The sequence below is a fragment of the Drosophila obscura genome, unplaced genomic scaffold (assembly GCF_018151105.1).
Source record: "Drosophila obscura isolate BZ-5 IFL unplaced genomic scaffold, ASM1815110v1 contig_150, whole genome shotgun sequence".
In the NCBI taxonomy this organism is placed as follows: Eukaryota; Metazoa; Arthropoda; class Insecta; order Diptera; family Drosophilidae; genus Drosophila; species Drosophila obscura.
The window spans coordinates 10,375,143-10,396,031 of record NW_024542736.1 but is presented as its reverse complement, the minus strand read 5'-3'; the positions used below and the strand labels follow the sequence as shown (position 1 = coordinate 10,396,031).

At 43.6% G+C, this 20,889-nt stretch overlaps 3 protein-coding genes across 13 annotated transcripts in view; 1 reads left to right on the top strand and 2 right to left on the bottom strand.

Annotated features, from left to right (window-relative positions):
* The window catches only part of LOC111079342 (tolloid-like protein 1), a 44,037-nt gene extending 39,926 nt beyond the window's left edge, over positions 1-4,111 (bottom strand). For 9 of the 10 annotated variants that reach the window (XR_005968634.1, XR_005968635.1, XR_005968636.1 and 6 more), the window contains exon 1: positions 2,091-2,408. The gene's annotated coding sequence lies outside the window, so the exon portion shown is untranslated. Of the gene's footprint in view, positions 1-2,090; positions 2,409-4,045 lie in introns of those variants that run through there. The other variant, XM_041596424.1, reaches the window with a different exon arrangement.
* Positions 4,112-4,848: 737 nt separating this feature from the next.
* LOC111079352 (mitochondrial pyruvate carrier 1) lies at positions 4,849-6,963 on the top strand. Of its 2 annotated transcripts, XM_022374513.2 has the most exons (5): positions 4,849-4,950; positions 5,149-5,246; positions 5,303-5,403; positions 5,474-5,574; positions 5,831-6,963. In XM_022374513.2, exons 3-5 carry the CDS (start codon positions 5,342-5,344, stop codon positions 5,989-5,991), a joined length of 324 nt encoding a protein of 107 aa, XP_022230205.2. In that variant the 5' UTR covers positions 4,849-4,950; positions 5,149-5,246; positions 5,303-5,341; the 3' UTR covers positions 5,992-6,963. The 2 variants fall into 2 exon arrangements, with proteins under 2 accessions (XP_022230205.2, XP_022230204.2); XM_022374512.2 differs by lacking the exon at positions 4,849-4,950 and having other exon boundaries at positions 5,025-5,246.
* A 142-nt stretch (positions 6,964-7,105) lies between these two features.
* On the bottom strand, positions 7,106-13,854 carry LOC111079350. The gene is made up of 3 exons (XM_041591665.1): positions 13,155-13,854; positions 7,915-8,648; positions 7,106-7,842 (listed from the first exon to the last, which is right to left on the bottom strand). The coding sequence occupies exons 1-3, from the start codon at positions 13,741-13,743 to the stop codon at positions 7,273-7,275; spliced, it is 1,893 nt and encodes a 630-aa protein (XP_041447599.1). The 5' UTR covers positions 13,744-13,854; the 3' UTR covers positions 7,106-7,272.
* Between the last annotated feature and the right edge of the window lie 7,035 nt (positions 13,855-20,889).

Sequence of the window (20,889 nt, the reverse complement as noted above, 5' to 3'; positions counted from 1 at the left end):
CAGACGAGCAGACGAGCATGTGTGGGGCGTGGCCAGCATTGCCCCAGCATTGTTGATGCGGTGGCAGTTCCCGCTGCTACTGCTCCCTGTCCTCTGTCCCTGGCACATCTGTGGACTGTCGTTGCTGCCACTGCTGCTGCTGTCGTTTTCCTCTAAGTGCACGGCAAGAGCGCTCCAAAAGTTCTTTCTTCTGTATTTGTGTGTGTGTGTGTGTGTGGCTCTGTTTGTTGCATGATTATTTTTGCATGCCACTGTGGGCGAGTGGAGAACCTCGACCAGAAATGCCGCATCTTGGGGGCCCACCATTGTTAGCAGCAGGACCTGCTCATGACTAAGAGATGTCAGCATGACCTATTGTCTATATGCACAAGTATCCATGTGTGTGTGTGTTCCTGTGTGTATCTCTGTGTGGGGGCTTTTGTTCTGCCATTTTCAGGCAATTTGTATAGAGAACTCAAAATTTGTCTCTGAATACTTTTATTTGGGTTTTTGGCTCCACACAGAATACCTTTGGAAACCCTGCGACGGTGCACCATGGGATGCCCATCGATTGATGGAACCTCAGAGGAATGAACGAAATGAATGGCAATGTGACCCAGCAGCACATTTGTAATTAAGAAAGTTTTTAGCTGAAAGGCACTTAAATGAAATTTTAATTTATTTCTAAAATGCTGCCATTCCCAGGGACACAAAAAACAATAGTCAAGCAGGCTGAGGGGGAGGGTGTGGGATAAAAGCAATGGCGAAAGAAACAGGCAAAACTTTACCCAAAGCCAAGTGTTGTCGCCGCATTGACAGAGACAAACAGACAGACAGAAACTCTGACTCGGAGTCTGAGTCTGACTGACTGACAGAAAGAGAGAGCGAAAGACAGTTGTCGCTAGAGACAAAGAGAGACAGAGAGGAGGAGCCCTATTAAATATTTAACCTTATCGCAGCCATTGCTTTGGCCATTGCAGGAAGTCTCAATGTGGCCGGGAGACCGCACAACAATGGAAAACATTTTAAAAAGTGCCTCAAGGACACCCCGCGCTGCCACATTATGGCGCGCCATGAAACGCTTAAGCTATCAACACGATATTCGGTAATTAACCCGGCTAAATACGATACGCCAGCCAAATTATGCCAAGGCAAGAGCAAGACCAAAAGCAAAGCCAGACCAGAGCCAGGCCAGAGCCAGAGCCAGTCACCAGAACCAGACGAAAGCCATGCCAGCAGAAGCAAAGCCAGAACGTGTACTCCCTTAATGTCGTCCTGTCTTAGGCGGGGGGTGGGGCGCAAAGCCATCCCCCCTCTGTGTTCGTGTGCTTCCTGTTTGTATTTCGTATCTGGCTGCCGCATTATCCTGATTAAAATGCTGCAATTTTTAGGCAAGTCAGGACGCGCACCATCAGCGGCAACATTAACGGTCGTCGTGCAGTCGTTGTTATCAGAGGCAGGATGCATGAAGCAGCTACCCCAACCACTCACCCACACACCCCATATAGTCCTGCCCCCCAACAAAAAGAGAGCAGAGCAGAGGCCGAAGAGCGACCGACATCGCGTTAAAAGAGACAAAAGAGAAAGCAACCACTGCTCGTGGTCGCCTGTGTGTGCGTGTGTGTGTGTGTGTGTGTGGGGGAGAGAGTGTGGTTAGCATTGTTAGTGTGTTGTGTTATGCTGTTGGTGAATTACCCACAAAAATGAGAGACGGTAAACAACTTTTGCCCGACTCTTGGCCGAGACGAAGAGCGGCTGCCAAAAATCGCCCATTATCCATTTTTAATTTTATCATCAATTTTATTACACACCGGAGTCCAGAGTCCACAGTGGAGTGTGGAGTGTGAAGAGAGAGGCGCAGCCATCAACATCAATGAAAAATGCTAACAACAACAACAAGCAGAGTAAGCAGAGTGAAAGCCGCAACGCAGCACTCACCCACACATACACCCATACAGCACACACACTTAAGCGAAGACTTGCAAAGAGAGAGGATAAAAACACACGCCCTTTTGCAAAAACCTGTGATATGTGTGCCCATAGTCTTAGTCTTAGTTCTAGCCTTACCCCTGGGTTAGTTCTGTTTTAATTGTTGTCTGACTTATACGCACCTACAGTGGGGACTGCATTGGGGAGTGCAGTCTGCTGGCTCCTGGGGCTCAGGCCCAGATCCTGTTTTAATGCAGGGGCAATCTATGGCTGCTGAACACTTTTCGTTTTGTTTGCACTTTGGCTTTGGCTTTGGCCTGATTCGCTTTGTTTCTTAGAATATCATTTCGCACTCGAGTCACTTTCACATTAAATCCTTTTTTGGGGGTAGAGAGAGAAGGGTAAAAGGATTAGGCCCTGCACAACAGAGTAGAGTCTGTTCTGGGTGAATTGTCTATGGATTTATGCCGATTAAACACTGCTCGTTCGTTCTCGTCCTCACGCACTGGCTGCTGTTTAGCAACTGAAACTAGACAATGACAAGTGCCAAATCACCTCAGCACCCAAGCCAGCACCCCAAGCCAGCACCCAAGCCAGCACCTCCTACAATACATCATCTTTCGAGCACATAATCTTGCGAGCCAATCCACCTAAGCAAATCTTATTCAATTGACCGAACAATAAACCCAATTTGCATTGCGCGTGTGAATGAATGCATCTGTGTGTTCGTGTTCGTGTTGATTGAATCAACAGCAGTAGCAGCAGCAGCAGCAGCAGCACAGGCAGACAAGTAAACAGATTAAGTTTCGGACACTTTAACTAGGCACAATGGACACAAAACCAACCACCACCCCCCACATTCGGCCTAACTATCCCTGTACTATGTGGCAGAGAGCTCTACTCTAGTCGCATTTCGCACTTATTCAATTGAGACATTTGGTGAAATTTCTAAACCAAAAGGGGCACTGCAGCCAGTCCAGTCCTCTCCTGGTAATTAGCCCACAGTTCAACTTGGAGTAAAACTCAGCTAATGACAAAGCCCTTCAGACCTAAGACAAAGTAGGTCGGGGCACGGGCTTTACCGACACGCCCACTAAAACTGTCCATACATATATGTAGAATATCAAGAAAAGAAAACTCAATAATTTTTGTAAAACTTCATTATTTTTCGATTTCTGTTTCTGTTTCTTTGCTTCTCAATTCTTCTTCTCTTTCTTGTAATTTCTTTGTCTGTTGTTGTGGCTGCTCTTCTCCGGCCCCGGCCGCGGCTCCAACCCCAGCCCCCTTTCCCGTGCCTCTTTCTGCTGCTCTGCTTGTTGTGGATAAATTCGGGATTTTTTGGGAGCGGCCATTTGCTTTTCTCTTAACATTTTCTGTCTGTCAGTCTTTCTGGTTTGAAGGGGCGGAGGGGAAGCCTGGCTAAAGGCTTTTTGTCTGCGGAATATTCTGAAATAAATACTGTGCTGTGCAATGGCATAAAAAGTAAAATTTTTGCTCGGCTTTGAGGTTGACTTTTGGCGTCTTTCTTTTTTGCGAAAAAGAATGAAAAATAAAATAAAATAAAACACTCCCACGTCTGGGGTGGCGCTGTCTGTGCTGTGCGACGGGGGGGATTGATTTTTCTGCTGGGGGCTGTATATGGCGGCGGGCAGGCCAGCCCCAAAGCAGGGCATACCATACACGTTATGCTGGGGGTTGGGTTGCGGTGCGGCTGTTGCCACTGATGACGCTGCCTTAACGAATATGGACCGACAGCACCATCAGTAACAAAAGAAGCACACGCAGACGGTTTTTTTCTGAATGCACACACGTTTCCAATTTCCCGATTTTCCGCTCTTCCGCCATAGTCCTTTTCGTCATAGTCTGGTTTACCGCACTGGGGAAAATGACACACTCACACTGACCGAACACACACACAGGCACACACAGTGGCACACAGGCACACAGACACTGGCGGGGATTACATGGTAGCAGAAGCAGCGACAGGCATGACCATTCCCATTTCCATTTCCACTTTCCACTCTTTGCCGCTTTGCCTATCCTCTTGTCTGTGTTGGTGTTGCTGCCACTGCCACTGCCACACTGTTGTGGATGCCGCCGCCTCTGTGTGGTGTATCGCCTGGACTGGACTATTTACCGAGCCTTGTTCCGTTAGCCGCCGCCGTCGTCGTGCCGTCGCTCTCGAGTTGCAAATTCACTCTGAACAGAGTTCCGAATGCGAAATATCCACTCCACGGCTGCTGCTGCTGCTGCTGCGAATGCTTCGTGGACCCAAGGACTCGGCGGCGCAGAATGTCGCACGGCGCATCAGCTTGCGCCGCCCCAAATCTCTTTTGATGGCCGTAAAGAGCGAAAGAGCGGAAGCGCGTGGTGGATTAAACACTTGAAGCTGCGAATCCAACCGAAACAGCAACCGGAACCGTTAAACGAAATAAACCGATTCAAACCCAATACCAGAACCGGAACCAGACTGATATTTTAAGTTTATTAACAACCGGTAACTGTGATTATTGTGATACATTAAAACATGTCCAAGTCCAAGACGCAATTGATGCTTGTGAAACTATTAAAGCTGACTGCCCTGAAACTCTAGCTGGCTGCTATGAAACTATTGAAGATGACAACAACATGCTGTTAAGCAATATGCTGGTTGTTATGAAACCATAAACTATCTGCAATGGTAAGCTAGCTGATGTAAGAATATAAGCTGGCTGCTCTAAAACTATAAGCTTACTGCCGAGTAACTAGGAATAAAAGGAACATGGAAATTATTTTGTAATTATACAATTTGTTTTGTTCTTAAAGATTCCTTTGCCGCACTCTGATTTTTTCAGCCGATCTCTGCGATAGTTCTAATATCACTTTGGGACAAGTGGTCCATCCCTGTGCCCATATCGTGCTAAAAAACCATCGATATCGTTTACCGCTCTCTCATTTAACGCAAAAATGAGCTGTCGATTTCGCAAATTGCGATTTGTATATTCCAAAAACGTTTGCAAGTGATTTGAAAAATATAAATCAAGTTGAAAATTCGCATAATTGGTAAGTAATTCATCAATTGAACTCATCTGTCAGCTGAGATATCGAATAGTCGTTTAATAAATTTCGACTATTCGATTGCTCAAACACAGAAATTCGTGTTGCGCATATTTCGTTTCGGAAATTTATATAACTTCTAAACAGTGTCACCCCAGACACATAAACAAATCGAATTTTAGACATCTGAACATTAAATTTCAGTTATCCGGAAAACACTGCCCGCCAGCGATAGAGCAAAATTGTTGGTTTTTTTGGAAACAAGGCCAGCCAGCGAGAACATCAACAACAACAAACAACCTGTAAGACCTTGAGGAACATTGCATATGTTCAATCTAATCTGTATTTTACTCTTCAGGTGCTGTATTTGGATTATCCCATACCCCACTAAGGCATCATGTCCATCAGACGCGGAATGGCCACAACGGCCAGCAAGGAATGGCGGGACTACTTTATGAGGTGCGCTTGAAGGTCCCCTTGGGTGTTTTGAGTTCGTAACTTATTGCTGCTTTCTTTACTCCCCCAATAGCACCCACTTCTGGGGACCCGTGGCCAACTGGGGCATTCCGTTGGCCGCCCTCGCCGACACACAGAAGAGCCCCAAGTTCATCTCGGGCAAAATGACGCTAGGTAAGTGGACTGGGCTCTCCGATCAGCAAAGCAAACCAGTTTTGAGGCCGCGACACGCGTGCTCAGCATCGAACGTTTCCGTCGCAGATTTCGTAATCAGAAGTGGCTCTAGTGTGTGTGATATGGCAAATCACAACTGGCTGTCTGATAAGCGAGATACGGTCGAGTCTGTCGAAGGGGCTGCTGATAAGGCTGGCTTTAATTGAATCCCACATATGTACATAGATTACTGATCACAAAAACGTTTCGCTTCCAGCTCTGACGCTCTACTCGTGTATCTTCATGCGCTTCGCCTACAAGGTTCAGCCCCGCAACTGGCTGCTGTTCGCCTGCCATGCCACCAATGCCACAGCCCAGTCTGTGCAGGGCCTGCGCTTCCTCCACTATCACTATGGCGAAAAGGATCAGTCGGCGTAAACGCTGCCCATCAGCTCAACCCACCAACAGACCCCAATCACGGACGCGCGATGCCTCTTCAAATGTTTACCCAACAGCAGCTACAGCAATTTACTGCCGCGACACGCAACGCACATGCAAATTGTACTGGCCCATCAGTCACCACCAGTGGGGGGCAGTAATTGCCACATTAAACACCCGCCCAGCTGGCTGAATCTCATCACTGGACAAAATGAAGTTGTCATGCCACTGCGCTTGACCTTTGACTGTAGCGTTTAATGGCGTTTGGAGAGCCCATCGCACGACACAACCAGCAGCACAATCCTCGATTCCAATTCCAGATGAGTCTAAACCAAAACGAAGCTACTGCACATTTTGTTTGTAAATTGTTGACCTATGCCATAACACTATAACTACTATATCGTTCGGCGGCTGAGTGCAATTTAGTCAAATTTAGAGAAAATATAGAATATAATTTTTATACGATTGGCCTTCCATGTATATCTATCCATCAATATATGTGGTTTAAAATTGAATAAACCCAACTGAGAATATAATTCAAGTGACTTTAATCTGCCAACTAAGAAATACAAAATTTTGCTTTCTGTTTTGTTTATTTTATTTTTTTTTGATTTTGTCATGCTCTTTTTAACATGTACTTTATTCAAACGATTACGCATATATGTATATTGTATATAATATAAGTGAATTGTTCAATTGTTCTTAACAATAGTACATACATATATATATTTTTTTTGTTGTTTGTGATTTTTAACATTTTTTTTTGCTTTGTTCATCAATGAGGTTAAAACAATACATTTTTTTATAATCTCTCTACCCCATTATGGAGGGGTTTCATTTTTTTTTGTGTGATTTTGTAGTTTTTGGAGATTACGCTTAGGTTCGAAAACATTATACGTGGGATACAAAAAAACATGGTGGTAGAATTTTAAAGTTCTTGCAAACATAATAAAAAGTACGTTTTAAAAATAATCACACCTCGCGCTCTCTGTGGGGGGGTGCCCTCTATTCATAACATGTTGGTAATTATGGTTTAGGTTTTACATCAGATCGTCAGAATTGCTGACACACGATGTTATCCCCACCTTCTGGCGGGGATGCGTAATGGATATTGGATTTCTCTTCTCGACTACAACGACAACTTACATAACTAGACAATGGATGACAGGGGATCTCGATCTCTCTCGACTAAGGCTATTCACCGCAATATGCGACATCAGTTGGTAACGACAATTCTATCTATGGCTACGAGAATCAAAGGCTGGCCGCTGGGCTGCTCGCTCACTGCTCCTTCTTGACGAAGGTGCTGTTGTTACGCTGGCGGACCATCAGGTAGCTCTTGAACAGGGTCTCCTTGTGGTCCACCCGCTGCGACTGGGCCAACAGGCGTTCGTGCTCGGCCACCAGCTCATCCTCCATCTGCTTCTCGATCTCATCGCGGCTCTTCGTCTTCCGGCGCGAGACGCGGCTGGCCTCGTTGTTCTTGAGTCGGTCCATGTACGCCTTGCATTCCTCCTCGCTCATGCGGGACATCTTTTCCGGGTCTGGTCCGTCCGCGTGCTCCTTGGCGGGACGGCCACGCTTTCGCTTGGAGCTGGCGTTGCCGTTCGTCGAGGCGGTGGCGCTGAACTGGGAGGTACTGGTGACTGAGTAGGCGGGGGAGGCTGGAGCGGTGAGGAAGCCGCCGAACCCGGACTGGCAGGTTGCGGCGACGCTGGAGGAGCACGCCGAGTAGTAGCTGTGCGGTGTGTTCGGAGCTGAGAAATCGGTGGTGGTTTCCTCCTCGGCGCTGCGCAGATCCTCGATGATTCCGGCATGTGATGTGATGATAATGGGGTTGGCGGCCTCGGGCTGTGTGCGGGAGAGAGTGGTTCGGTTAGGAATCTGCCACGGGATGAGGACGTAGGCTCTGCCAACACTTACCCTCTCAAAATTCAAGACTTGCTCAATGATGTCGGGTGTGCTTATGTCGTCTGATTGGCTGAATGCAGGCGGCGACTGGCTGTTGATCTTGACCATCAGCTTGCTTCGCTTCTGCGCTTGTGTCTCGCCCGCAGGGGCGAACACTGCCGCCGAGGCCGTGCGCTTTAGTCCAACGATGGAAGAGTTGGACAGGGTGTGTCGGATGGCCACGGAGACGCTGCTGCTGCCGCCAACTTCCGGATCGGAAATTGGCTTCGCATCGTCCACCAGGCCGAAGCCCAACGATTCCTGACTGCAGACGTACATGCTGCCGCCGGAGCTGTTCTCGTCGGCCAGCAGTGGCTCTTCGCTGAAGAATTTGGTGTTGGTTGATGTCTGAGAGAATGTTGAGAGCATGGGGTCTTGGGATCCGGTTAGTATGTCGTTAAGGTCTATGCAATGATTGGGTTGATTGAAGTTAATGCCGCACATGGGGGCCATGTCGAGGGTCTCCTCCTCTCCAGACAGTTGCTGGAAATCGTAATCCATTTGAAGTTTAAAGTCGTCGAGGTTGTCGTTGTTGATGTCATCCATAACCAGATTGCACCGATCCATTTCCTTGGGCTCAAGCTCAATAAGATCCTCGGCAATCAAGTTTATATCAAAGTCAAAGTCAAGAATATCCGTTTCAGTAAAAATCTCCTTTCCGTTTTCGCTGCTACACGATGACGTTGCTTCTATGTCTTGCAGGTATTCTACGATAAAAAACGAAATATTATTAGAATGATTTAAAAAAAAGATTTAATTTAATGTATTTTTTTTATAATATGTGCGAGTGTGTGTAAGCTTTTTTTTAGAACCCATTATTGAATTTAACTCATCAGATAAACTGAAGGAGATCGTAAAATATTTTTTAATCTAATTGTCAATTCATATCCCCCCCAAAATTAAATATTAGTATTCAATGAAGAAAATATTTAAAGTTCAGTTCAAATGTAGATGTACATATAAGCAAATATACATGACATCTACATCGTATACATCGGCTCAGTGGCGCTACGAAAATATCTCGATAACACACGTAAAATTTTGTATACAATTCCTACAGAAAAATTTCAATCGTCTCGATTGCGATTCTACATACATTTTACATACATATGTAATTTACTTTCAATATCGAAGTGGCGCCACTAACGTAAGCAGAGGAGTAGCGCAACAACTTCGCACAATATTTGTCTCTCTTGCACTTTGTTGTGAAATTAAAAAGCAACGAATAGAGTTTGTGGAAAGAACGAAAAAAGGAAAAATAAGGATAAATTCAAACAAAAGGGAAATGGTATCTATTATACGGACAAAAGTAAATAAATAAAGATCCCAGTTAAATATGTTTATATTGAAATTGTTTAAATTGTCCCAAATTAAATTAAAAATTCGAATTGCAAATGTTTTTAGTTACCTATTCTCTAAATCTACACAAAAAATTCTTTCCTTTGTTTCCCCCCGCAAAAAAAACAAAAATTGCTAACTAAAAAGAGGGGAAATGTATAGAGAGAGTGTGACACTTTCAGAGAGCGGCGCACCACTCACACACTGAAAAGGTGCCTCATGACGCAGAGCAACAGTTGCCGGCACAACAACCATACGAAAACGGAACACGATCGATCGTGTCGAATATTTCGTTGTGTTCGACCTGTGCCGACAGCGTCATGTTGGACCGTCAACTTGCGACAACGGCGACACGACAAAATCGCCCTAAGCTTTCGGGAGTTTTACTGGGAGTTACATGGGGCTCAATTGGCAAACGCAGACAAACCAATTTATATTGTTAATATTATTTGAGACACAAAAAATATTTGCACATAAACATCTAGATTCTAGAAATTGGAGCGTAAAATAATGAAACAAAATAAACGGTTAATAACTTCTGAGACTGACTTCTGTGACGACCGACCTCCTTCTGCCCAAGATAATAAAATAAAAAGACAAAAATCCCAATATCTCGAGGGAAATATTTCGAATGGGTCGCAATATTAAGTATGTACCAATAGATATTCACCTATGTGTATTTTGAATCGTCGCTGCTGAATCCAATCCCGTGCCGAATGCTGTTTTATGCGCTTATGAACTTAACGGTTGCAACGACTTTTAACGAATGGCGAGCTGTGGTCGTCGTTAGTGGCAATATCAGCCGCGAGACGAGACTCGAAGCAAAGGTATGCATGTGTATATGTGTGTTGTCGTTCGTGAGAGCGAGAGTGAGAGCAAGAGAGTGCACACCAACACAACCTACACCAACAGCTGATGTCGCGAGTTCCGTCGCGCAAGAAGTACGATATGTATTGTCATCTCACTCTGACCCTGGCCGAACCACATTTATGTGAGGAAGGTTGGGGAAAGAGAATGAGGGAGAAAGAGAGAGGCTGGTCGGCGACGACACAGGCCTCTCTGCCGAAGTGCGGTTTGTGTTTGCTCGGATTTATTCTTCTGCCAATTACATAGATACTTGACAGCCATAGGCTGCCCAAAAGTAAGTTAACCGTTTTGGAATGCACTAATACATTTGCCACTTGAATTTCACCAGAGCCACGCAGGGTTGCCAATTGATTTGTCCCATATATGTAAGGGCAGTGCTGGAGTTTTAAGACAAAGGGATAAACGATCGGACCTAATCATTTTTTTTTCCTACTTTAGAGATCAAAACATGAAATCAATGAAATTTAGTTAATTAAAAAAATTAAATTGGCAAAAAAAACCGGCAACGGCTCGTATGCGCGATGCATTTTGGCAAACAAATATTAAATGTGTGTGTGTATATGTAACCTGTTGCCGGCCATGCATGTGTATGTATGTAGAGCTATCTCTGTCGCTCAGATGTGCATGTATTGCCAATAAGAGAGACTGGAGCACACGCACACTACTCCCACAAGCAGTGGCTTGTTTGCATGTGTATGTGCTATGTTCTCTCTCTCTCGCAAAACTATCTGGTCTGGTGTTTGGTTTTGGTTCTGCGTCGCTCTCCCAATGTTTTTGCAGATCATTCTTTTGAATTTCACAACAAATAAGTGACCCTGAAAAGGGTTGCGGGGTAAGTGAAAAACGAGCCCCGAAAATCGAATTGTTTAATTAAACATTTTTATGTTTAACATGCATATAAATAAAAGTGTATACGTACATGTATTCTAATCTGATTAATAGCAAAATATACTATGTTTCGGCATTTGCCGGCTAGAAAAACGTGCTCGCAAAAATTGGGTCATGAATCAGCTGTCTGCCATGCACTTGAATTTGCTCGCATGTGACATCACAAAAGCCGATGGCAAAGAAGATACTTTGACGAAAATACCTTAAACTCTAATCTATGAAACTGTTCGATAAGTTAAAGGAGCGGACAATGACCATGTATGGAAAAACATTTGTATAGTATACGGAAGCTATAGCCGAAACAAAGGGAGAGATCAGGTGTCTACGCTTGCATTAAAAAATGTAAGAAACTGGGAGACACCCAATGGAAATGCAACAGCTCATCGATGTGGTGACTTCAGACACATTTACCGGACAACAAATTATAATATATGGATCTATATAGGCCCTTTAGCATTCGACGTCTACGTGTGCCATGGATTGTAACCCCAACTAACCAATATACTATAAGTAGATATATATAAGTATGTACATATGCAAGTATATAAAATGTTAAAAAATACCAGGAAATTTAACCTAATGCTTGTATCCAATTTGGATAATTTATCCATTTTGTGGCCTAAATACCACTTTTTTAAATAAAAGAAAAATTCATATAAGTACATACGTAAATATGTATATATTTACCTACATATGTATGTACATATGTACTATTTATATTTACATAAATCTGTTCAAATTCATAAAAATTTCGTATCATTTTCTCAGAGTCATTTTGATAAATATTTTTTTTAATTTGTTCTCTATCTTGTTCCCTATTAGACTAAACTGAATTACACGTACATTAACGTACAGCTATGTACGTACAGACGTACCCTATGTACATACATATGTACAGATTATATAAAATTGAGCCATTCAAAACTTCAGTACGAAATATAAACTGCGTTTCGCTATTTGAAATGATCAAATGATTCACTCCAGGCAGCCAGTTTAACGTCACATAGCAGATAAGAAGAATGTGTAAGACAAATAGAGAGAATAAGAAACGACAACAACACTCTCTTCCGTTCAGTGAACAGAGTCTCTGGGAATCGAATCATTTGTTGCTATGCAGATCGAATTGCACTTTTACAGGAAGAGGAGAACATAAAAAGTGATCTATACTGGGCAATTTTTCGAGCAAATGAAAGTTGTACATATGGTTATGTATACATATAATTGGTATAGACATATTCAACTGTAATATTGTTGGATTTTCTCCAGAAGGTTTTATTGTTTATCTGTCTTTCGTTATTGGGAAAAGTGATCCGATTCGGATGGCAAAAATGATCACCTGTGTGGTATTTCACATGGCTAACCTAAAAACTGATTTAATTTTTGTGTAGCAGACAGACAGACAGATCCAAACTTTAAAAGAAACAGACGGACATGGCTATATTGAACGGACTTTCAATTTATATAAAGAATATACCATGTAAATACATAGTCTCCCTTGCTTTCAAGAGCGTCTGAGACAAATAAAAAGAAATATGTAACGAATTCGTTTGGGCACATATTGAAGTTTTTCTTGTTAAAAGAAGAAAATAAAATCCCACCCATAGGTAGAACAGGGGATAACCAAAAAATTTACAAATATAAAAGCTCAAATTTTGAAGAAAATGCTGGAAAACTTCGAAAAATGAAAGGGGATGGAATATCTATGAGATATATGCATACAAAAATGGAATTTCCAAATTCCATTTACCGACAGATCAGGCTACGGACGAGGCGAGCCGGGACCTGGCCCGCCTTGTCTCCGTTTTGCCATATTCCATCGGGAGCTGGGCCACGCCATGGCCTTCCAACTCGTTTCTTTAATGGGTCATTGCACTGTGATCTTCTTCATTGCCATCTAAGTGGTGAAAGTACCTTGATGTCCTTGGCAGAGCAGCACCTGCCCCCACCACACACACCGGTTGGGCGGTGGTGGGGGGCTGGGCAAGGCTCGTGCCTGCTATCTGACTCTTTCTCTAACTGATTGTTGTATTGATTTTCGATATTTGTTTTTGGCAAGGTATCGCAACAGTAATGAGAGAGTTCTGGGTACATATTTAACACACACAAAACACAGTACTCACCATCAATGAACACCGGAACATCTATCTCTTCAACTGTAGCAGTAGGCATTGCTCCACTCATATCCTGGTGGGACGGCTGCAAGTCTGCACCTGTCAGCTGGATACCAGCCATTGACGCCAGGGTCTGTGACTGGGGCGTGCTCGAAACCGGGACCGTTTGCGTCACCATCTCCATAGTCCGTATACCGACTAGTGTCGTCTGATCGTGTTGTGTTCTTGGCGCCGAGCTGTGCTCTAGTTGGTATGTTGCAGTCCCAGTCGCTGGATACGTTGCGATAGGGGTTACCGTCGCCGAATTCTTCAAGTTTACTGGAGGTAGCACCGTAGGCAGGGCCTGTTTCACTGGCGGACGCGTTGGTACCGACCCTGGTAAAAAGGGTATTCTGATAAAGCGAGTTCGAGGCGCACTGCACTCTGTCCCGTTGCTCTTGTTCTTGCTGCTGCTGCTGTTGCTGCTGCTGCTGCTTGTCGCGTGCGTTTGCGTTTGCGCTGGCACCCTGATCAGTATGATTCTTGGATTTGGTTTCGTATTTATCACGATCGGTATGGTTGTGCTGCTCATCGACGTGTACGAAGCCGAAGCCTTCATAGGCACTGTTGGTCGTTGTTCTCCTGTGAAAGCAGCAGCAGTTGTGCGATGAGTTTCTCCCGCCAGACAGTATTTTTACTGGTACGTTCTGAATATCCGGGGATCGTGCGTGTGCGTTTGCGTGTGCCTGTGCCTGTTCCGGTGCCTGGTTGGTTGACCTCGTCGCTTCGTATGTTGTTGCCCGTACTCGTGCTGGCTCCTGGATCATCAATATTATATCTCTGAGATTTTCGGGACTCTCTCTGGTTGCTGTTGGAGCCGGTCTCGCTGACACTACAATCGGACAGGTGGTTCGGGGAGCTCTGGCTGTTGCTGTTGCTGCTGTTGAAGGAGGTCTTGGTCTGCTCGTGGTTGGTTGTGTTGTTTGTTTCGCTCTTGGGCCTGGCTTGGCTGGTTTGGGATTCGACGGAGAATGCCATTTTGAACGGGGCTGTTTTCGTATCAAATATCAGCATATTTTCGTTTCGTTTCATATGGTTCGATTTGTGGTGCACGGTTTGTTTCGGTTCGACACGATTGTTGCAAAAATTGTATATAAATTAGCACAATTTATATAATTTTTTGTTTGTTTTGGTTATCGATTCAGACAGGATTTGTTGATGAGTGGAGCAAGCGCAGTTAAGAGTTTTCGGTTTATTTGGTTTTTTGGTTTTTATGTGAAAGAAAATAGACAAAAGAAAAAGATTTCGTTATTACACAGATCGACGACGTGGGCGAAGCACGATCCTTGGTAGGGCTCGCGCCTCAAAAATCTTTGTGGTTTTGGGTGGTTGGGTTAGCAATGTACAATGCCTGCCGCCTCCCGACCATGGATCCTGCTGTGAGGGGACCATGGACACGGTCGGTCAATGTCCCAGAGATATCAAATGCTGGGATATCCCTGTGACCATTGATTTGTCAGGCGTTGATTTTTTTTTGGCGATTTCGAGCTTGGATGTGTGATGCGTTGGTTGTAGATGCTTGCGGGGTGTGTTGGGTGTGTGTGTGGGTGTTCTTTTGTAGGCCATGTTTTGTTAGTTACTTTTCCTTTTTTCTCTTTTTTGGCTTGCTTTTTTCTTGTCCACACAATTCCCATATTTTTTCTATATGTTTCTTAGAATTATTTTTCCGTTTTCCTTTATTTTAATTTTTTCTTTTTTTTTTTGTGGATTTTATCCTTTTTTTGTGTATGGAATTTCTCCTTTTTTGAATGGAATTACTCCTTTTTTTGTATGGAATTACTCCTTTTTTTAATGGAATTACTCCTTTTTTCATTGGATTTAATCCTTTTTTTTTCTTTTCTTTTCTTTTCTTTTCTTTTTGTCTTTTTTCTTTTTTCATAAAACATTCTTACAAACTAAAGGTGCAAGGACGAGCTCAACCAAGCATCAAAACCAAGCAAACATGAGAGGCAGTCTTATGTGTAGGTATGATATGATATGGATCAGGACATTGAATACTCACTTTTAATTGACCGTTAGAAAGAAACAATGAAATTGTTAGGATCCCTCTAAACAAGCTCTAAAAAGAGTCGTCGACACAAGTTCCCCTTAGGCTGTAAATTAAAGAATGGAAGAGAAGGCACATTACTTATAGGGCCCACAACATGGTCAGATCGATCAGATCGCATTGATAACTCTAGGTAGATTTGCTTTTGAGCCCTCTTCAATTGTAATTACAGATAGTCGAGTTGTTTTCGCCCAATATGGTAGTTCCTTGTTCGATAGGGCTGCCCTCCCAGCGCCTTTCAAACGTCTGATAAGTGACCCCCGCAAAAGCTTTTGCCACGCTAAACGTATTTCACCAGAGGCATGGCATGGCATGGGGCATGGCACCAACAGGTCTCTGCAGCCAGTGGCGCGGGGAATGGCTAAGTTAATCAGCAGTTGGCAACGTCACCTACCCCCGCGCACCCTGGCACCCTTCCACAATTATCACTTAGATAATTGTGCCATAGAACATAGCCCCAGCTCCATGTACATACGGAGGTACATTATCTCACTTCAATATCAGAGAAATTGTCGTGTGGCCGGTGCAAAACAACACCAAAAAGCAATTATCAAGCGATGGAAAATTTCCCCCCACCCAAAAGCACACGCGAGCTTTGTCTAATAGGCACGGCACGGCACGGCACACGTATGGCTTTATAATTACTATTTCTCGCAAATCAAAAGAAAAATCCCCTCAAAGCCCCCTGTGTAAATTTGATCAACATTTTTGCTTGCATGCCGCTGCCGCGCCGCTGCCGCTGCCTCACTGACGTCACTCACTCACTTAAGCAATTCAATATGGCGGTCTTTTCACTCATTATATACAGTATATACAGTATATGTAAAAGCCAGCACACACTTGTACATACATGATGTATATTTAATGCCTATTTTCATAGGGATTTACTTACATTTGAATTAGTAAAAATGTGTCTTCAAGCGCGGTTGTCCGGTTGTCGAAAACCCGACCGAAAAAAATTCACTTGGAATTTGTGCTGCGCAATTTATTGGGTGGTTCCTGGCACCACCACTTGGATATTGGGTCGCCTTTGGCCGTTTCTACGATTTTAACGGAATACTTTGTTCCACGACAATTGTCTGGTTGTTGTGCCACGTAGAACAACAACGAATAAAATTAATTCACACTGTGGTTCCTTTTTGGAAGGAACGTTCTGTTGACTTTATATAAATTTCACTGAACTTGTCTAGCAGAACTTTGTGCTGTTCACTTGATGGCTTGAGTTGAGTTGAACGACGAAGACGGGCAATGTGTGAGTCAACTGACTGCTTGAACAATTCACTGCGAATTGAATCGACCGTCGGTGCAAGTTGGACAAAACGGAGACTCTGTTGGGCCTCCACCAGTTGTGTGAATTTAATTCTGTTGTGAAATTCAAAAAGCTCAGCGCAAACCAGTTTGCCATGCTCAGATACTTTTCGTGTGCGTGTGTTCGTGTAAAAGCTGGCGCACACAAAAGCTACAAGTGTGCGAGCGAGCGAGAACGCTTAAATTTCCCCCTGAGGCCAGCTGGCATACGAATAAATTGCCCTGCCACCACTTTGGATGCGGCACAAAGAAGATCTGAGGCCGGCCGGCAAGAAAACAATACAATAATAATAAAAACTAAGAGTACATTGCTCGCATGTCTGTGCCAGCTGCACAAGTCTACAATTGTGCATATGTAATGTTCGAACAAATGTGTTTTATAACACAGAGAATATTCGGCATATGATTCATTCGTCTCGAGTATGTATGAATCAGAATTGCCGGTCAACTGACCTAGCGCAAAGATATATGCATTGAATAGATAGAAAAGATTTGTAAATTATTTTTGAGCACTTTGATGTTCAAGAATTAAATAAAGAACAATCATGCAAACATGTGCTAGCGTTTTCTTTTATATAAGGAACAGGTATAGTACCCTGCAGTTAGTTCGGCTATGAAGGATTTGATATAATATTTCTATTTTTAGCAGTGACATATCTCTACATCTGTATAAAATCAAAAACACTTTCCTATATGCCATACATACCCCTTTTGTAGCAATTTCAATGTTACAACACCTTGCAAGGTTTCAAACATTGACGTCGGTCCACGACAATGCAAGAAACGTTGACATTCAAACAGGGGAAATTTCTGTATATATTCTGTCTCGCTTTTATAAAGCTGCATTCCCATACACACATACACTCGCACAGAAGAGCTTTCGTGCAGCTGTGTTTGTAAGCAGTCGCAGATAAAAGCTGGCTGAATTCTCAGAATTAAACAGCTTTCATCTGGCAACTACAATCAGACAAACTTTGTGATGCATACATATGTATGTACATGTGTATGTACGTGGGAAGCTTTAGCCGATAATTGAAGAAATTCATGAGTCATGCTGAAAAACAGAAATCACCAAAGCGAAGAAAGCTCCAACCAGACCAACGTTCGGTTGGCAAAAAGAGTGTCATCATGTGATATTTGTAATGCGAATGACGACTGCGAGCACTAATCGCGTGGGGTTTAAGTTTGGCCACGTATCTAAAATACATACACATACAGCTTAATTATAGGCAGGTCTCTGTCTCTGCCCGCATAGGTGTGCAGAATTCGTGGAAATTTTGTGCCTAAAAAGACCACTCCACCGATGCCCACAAGCTAAATACCGAATGCTAATCTGGCACCGTGCACCGACTGGCACGAGATCGAAAACAAGCAACAACAATGGCCACACTTTGTTGGCAAGCTTCCAAAAAAAAGACGCGAAAACCCATGCTAAGGCCGTCTCATGATGATTCGGCTAATTTCTGCCACAAGGGTAGAACCAAACCTGGAACTACATAGATTGTACATACATACATATATGTGGAGTAAGAAGACACACGAAAGTTTGCTTCCCTGTTTGCCCTCCCCTATCTTATCACGTATTTCTAATCAATTCTGTTTATCTGATCCGTGAACTTAAACTGTAGAAGCGTGGTGCTGGCTCGATTATAAATGTGTACCTATGACTAAGACTGAATATATGTATATGTATTTGGTACGATGAAATCTAAGGTATTTCCTAAATACAAGGCTAATTTTTAAACGTTATGGACTTGACGGACTCTACACACAATATAATATGCCCGAATTGTAGGGCACCTCCACTTTTGTAGGTGAAGGGCTCGAGCTGAGTGATTAATAGCCCTCACTAATCGTATCGTGAATACCTTTACAAAGTTCATTGGGATTTAACCCTATAATAAGCAACAAAACTATTTGTATAGTTGTACCTGAATGGAATCCACCTTTGCCCAACTACTGTCAGATACCAATAGGCCTGCCTATGTAGTGTAGTGTGTTTTGCCGTATCTCATGTAAGTTTACAATAGGCCCAAATGGGAGGGCTCGTCACTGTTGCTTTTTTAGTGGCCGATGTCAATGACTTTGCCGGCAACAAATGTGTCTAGACTCTAGAGAATGTTGTCTAGGGGTAGAAAACAAACTTACCGTCCATCATGTTGCTGCCGGGGGGCAAGCAAGTTCCGATGACGACAAAAAAGGTTCCTTGTTCCTTGTGTTTCCTTGGAGTATCAGAATCTGTGTATGGTATGGTGGACTGGGCTGGAGTGGGATTGACGTGAAGCGAATGCCTCAAAAGCGAATAAAAGAGCGACGGCAAATGTCGCCCCGAATGGTGGTGGTGACGTTCCGCTTCTTTCGTAGCAGCTTCTTTAGAGTGTTCTTAGTGCCGGTGCCGGTGCCACACTTGGTCTTGGTATTAAGGTGCTTGTTACAGTGATTAATATTGTTATTGTTATTATTATGCCAGCCACGCATACGCATACACATGAAATTGTTTAGCATGGGAACTTGCTGCTGCGATTGTTGCACACACATGGGGAGGACAACGACAGGCGAGTGTTGCATGACGTTGAAGCTCTGCTTGGGGGGGTTAGACTTCTGCTGGTTGCTCACTATCGTTGCTGTTGTTGTTGCTGCTGCTGTTGTTGTTGTTGACACAGTAGACACAACGAACATAATATTGGGGCAATAAGCCGATTTATATATATAAACTCTATGGGCAGATCTAGTCTGTAGTATGAACCGATTCAGATAAGGGGTTTTATTTTTCGCAATTTGTATGTCGCACACGGTTATTTTATAAGCATCTAGATACAACTCTTATCTCAGATACTACAAGTATATATGTATAAATAAATGTCTGCTTTCTGCACACTGGACTTTGCACCAAAAATTGAGTGTTTTTTTCGTTTAGATATTCACACAAAGGAAATTACTGTGATATGAATATGAAATCTTTGTAACGATGTTCAGCGCTTGATGCCATTAAGAATCGCAATTTGATAAACTTGATCGGAATTGAGTCGGAAATTTCACAAATTTCACACTTATTTGCTCACAAAAGGCTGTTTGTTTTCTACTGACTCTCAAAAGGTTGTTCTGTTCACGACGGCCGAAGTATTGTTACTAACTCAGCTGCGACTCAGCTACGTCGACGCTGGACGATGGCTGTCCGGGGTTGAGTTGATAAAAGTGTTTTTGCTGACGTATTTGCCCCGCTCTCTGTCTGCTATATTTGCAAAGTATATGCCCGCTATTTTCCACTAGATGTAGTAGCGCTCTCTTTCTCCATCAGCGCTGGCCGTGCCCCCAAAATCATCTATGCTGAGATGCCACAAGCTGTAGGGTATAGATTTTTATTAAGGCATCTAGGTGTAGGCAGTGGGTAAGTTTTTCTTTGAGTACATTTCACTGCCGGAAAGTAGTTCGATCTGGATATGATATGTGTAGAAATGCGAAATGAATCATTAGTTTGCTCTTTACTTTGTATAAAATGTGTAAAGGTGTGACAAAAATATATTCCTTAATAACTTATCATGCAATAAATTCAGTCTAGTGCGCAATCTATTAATGCTGTGGCGCGTGTACATACAAAAATTGTACAGATAATATTTTCACCATGCATACTGGGGCTGGTGCTGGGGCTTATCAAGTGCCGCCCGAATGCCCGCTGATAAGAAATGTCTAACAGATACATAGCTCCGATAATTTCTGATTGTAATTCTTCATGTTTCGCAAAAGGTTATCAAACTGAAATGTAAATTTGCGGCATGGGAATCGCTTTATGTGTGCCTGCTATGACTGCTCTGTTGGGCGTAGGGGAACCTGTTTGCCGAGGCAGCAACAACAGCATGCAGCATGCGAAGCGCTCTCAGAGCAACAAAAACTCTGTGCGCCGCTCTCTCTCTCTCTGTCTCTCTGGTAGGTCAGATTGGCTGATGCAACACTTGCCACACATTTCAACAGATGGTTGGGCCCACAGCTGATTTGATTTCTTTGGTTTGGACTGTTTGGCTTGCTGCCAAACTGAGAGGGGTGGCCAACAACATGTTGCCAGGCCGCACAGCACGTGCTGCTCAGCTCAGAATGTTGACAAACATTTTGCGTCGAAAGTTCTGGCGAATGTGAGCTGAAAAGGGGTTGGTTGCTGGGCTCAGTGTAACTGTCTAAAATTAACCAAAAGGCGAATATGAATCATGTCCATGTTGAAGGGTAGTGAGGCCTCTTATATAACATCGAAGAGCGGTGCTAACGCTGTTGACGTTGCAGACATTTGCGACTTTACTTTATTCCCCATGGTCACATAATATAATATGCATCATCATGTGGGGGTTCTGCTGGGGAAGA

What these genes read in the sequence shown, in the direction of transcription:
- LOC111079352 (XM_022374513.2), top strand. Translation starts at nt 5,342, where the DNA reads ATGTCCATCAGACGCGGAATGGCCACAACGGCCAGCAAGGAATGGCGG. An exon ending in TGGCGGGACTACTTTATGAG is followed by an intron (nt 5,404 to 5,473) that starts GTGCGCTTGAAG and finishes CTCCCCCAATAG; the next exon opens with CACCCACTTCTGGGGACCCG. An exon ending in CTCGGGCAAAATGACGCTAG is followed by an intron (nt 5,575 to 5,830) that starts GTAAGTGGACTG and finishes TTTCGCTTCCAG; the next exon opens with CTCTGACGCTCTACTCGTGT.
- LOC111079350 (XM_041591665.1), bottom strand. Translation starts at nt 13,743, where the DNA reads ATGAAGGCTTCGGCTTCGTACACGTCGATGAGCAGCACAACCATACCG. An exon ending in TGTTCCGGTGTTCATTGATG is followed by an intron (nt 8,649 to 13,154) that starts GTGAGTACTGTG and finishes TTTTTATCGTAG; the next exon opens with AATACCTGCAAGACATAGAA. An exon ending in AAGTCTTGAATTTTGAGAGG is followed by an intron (nt 7,843 to 7,914) that starts GTAAGTGTTGGC and finishes TCCCGCACACAG; the next exon opens with CCCGAGGCCGCCAACCCCAT.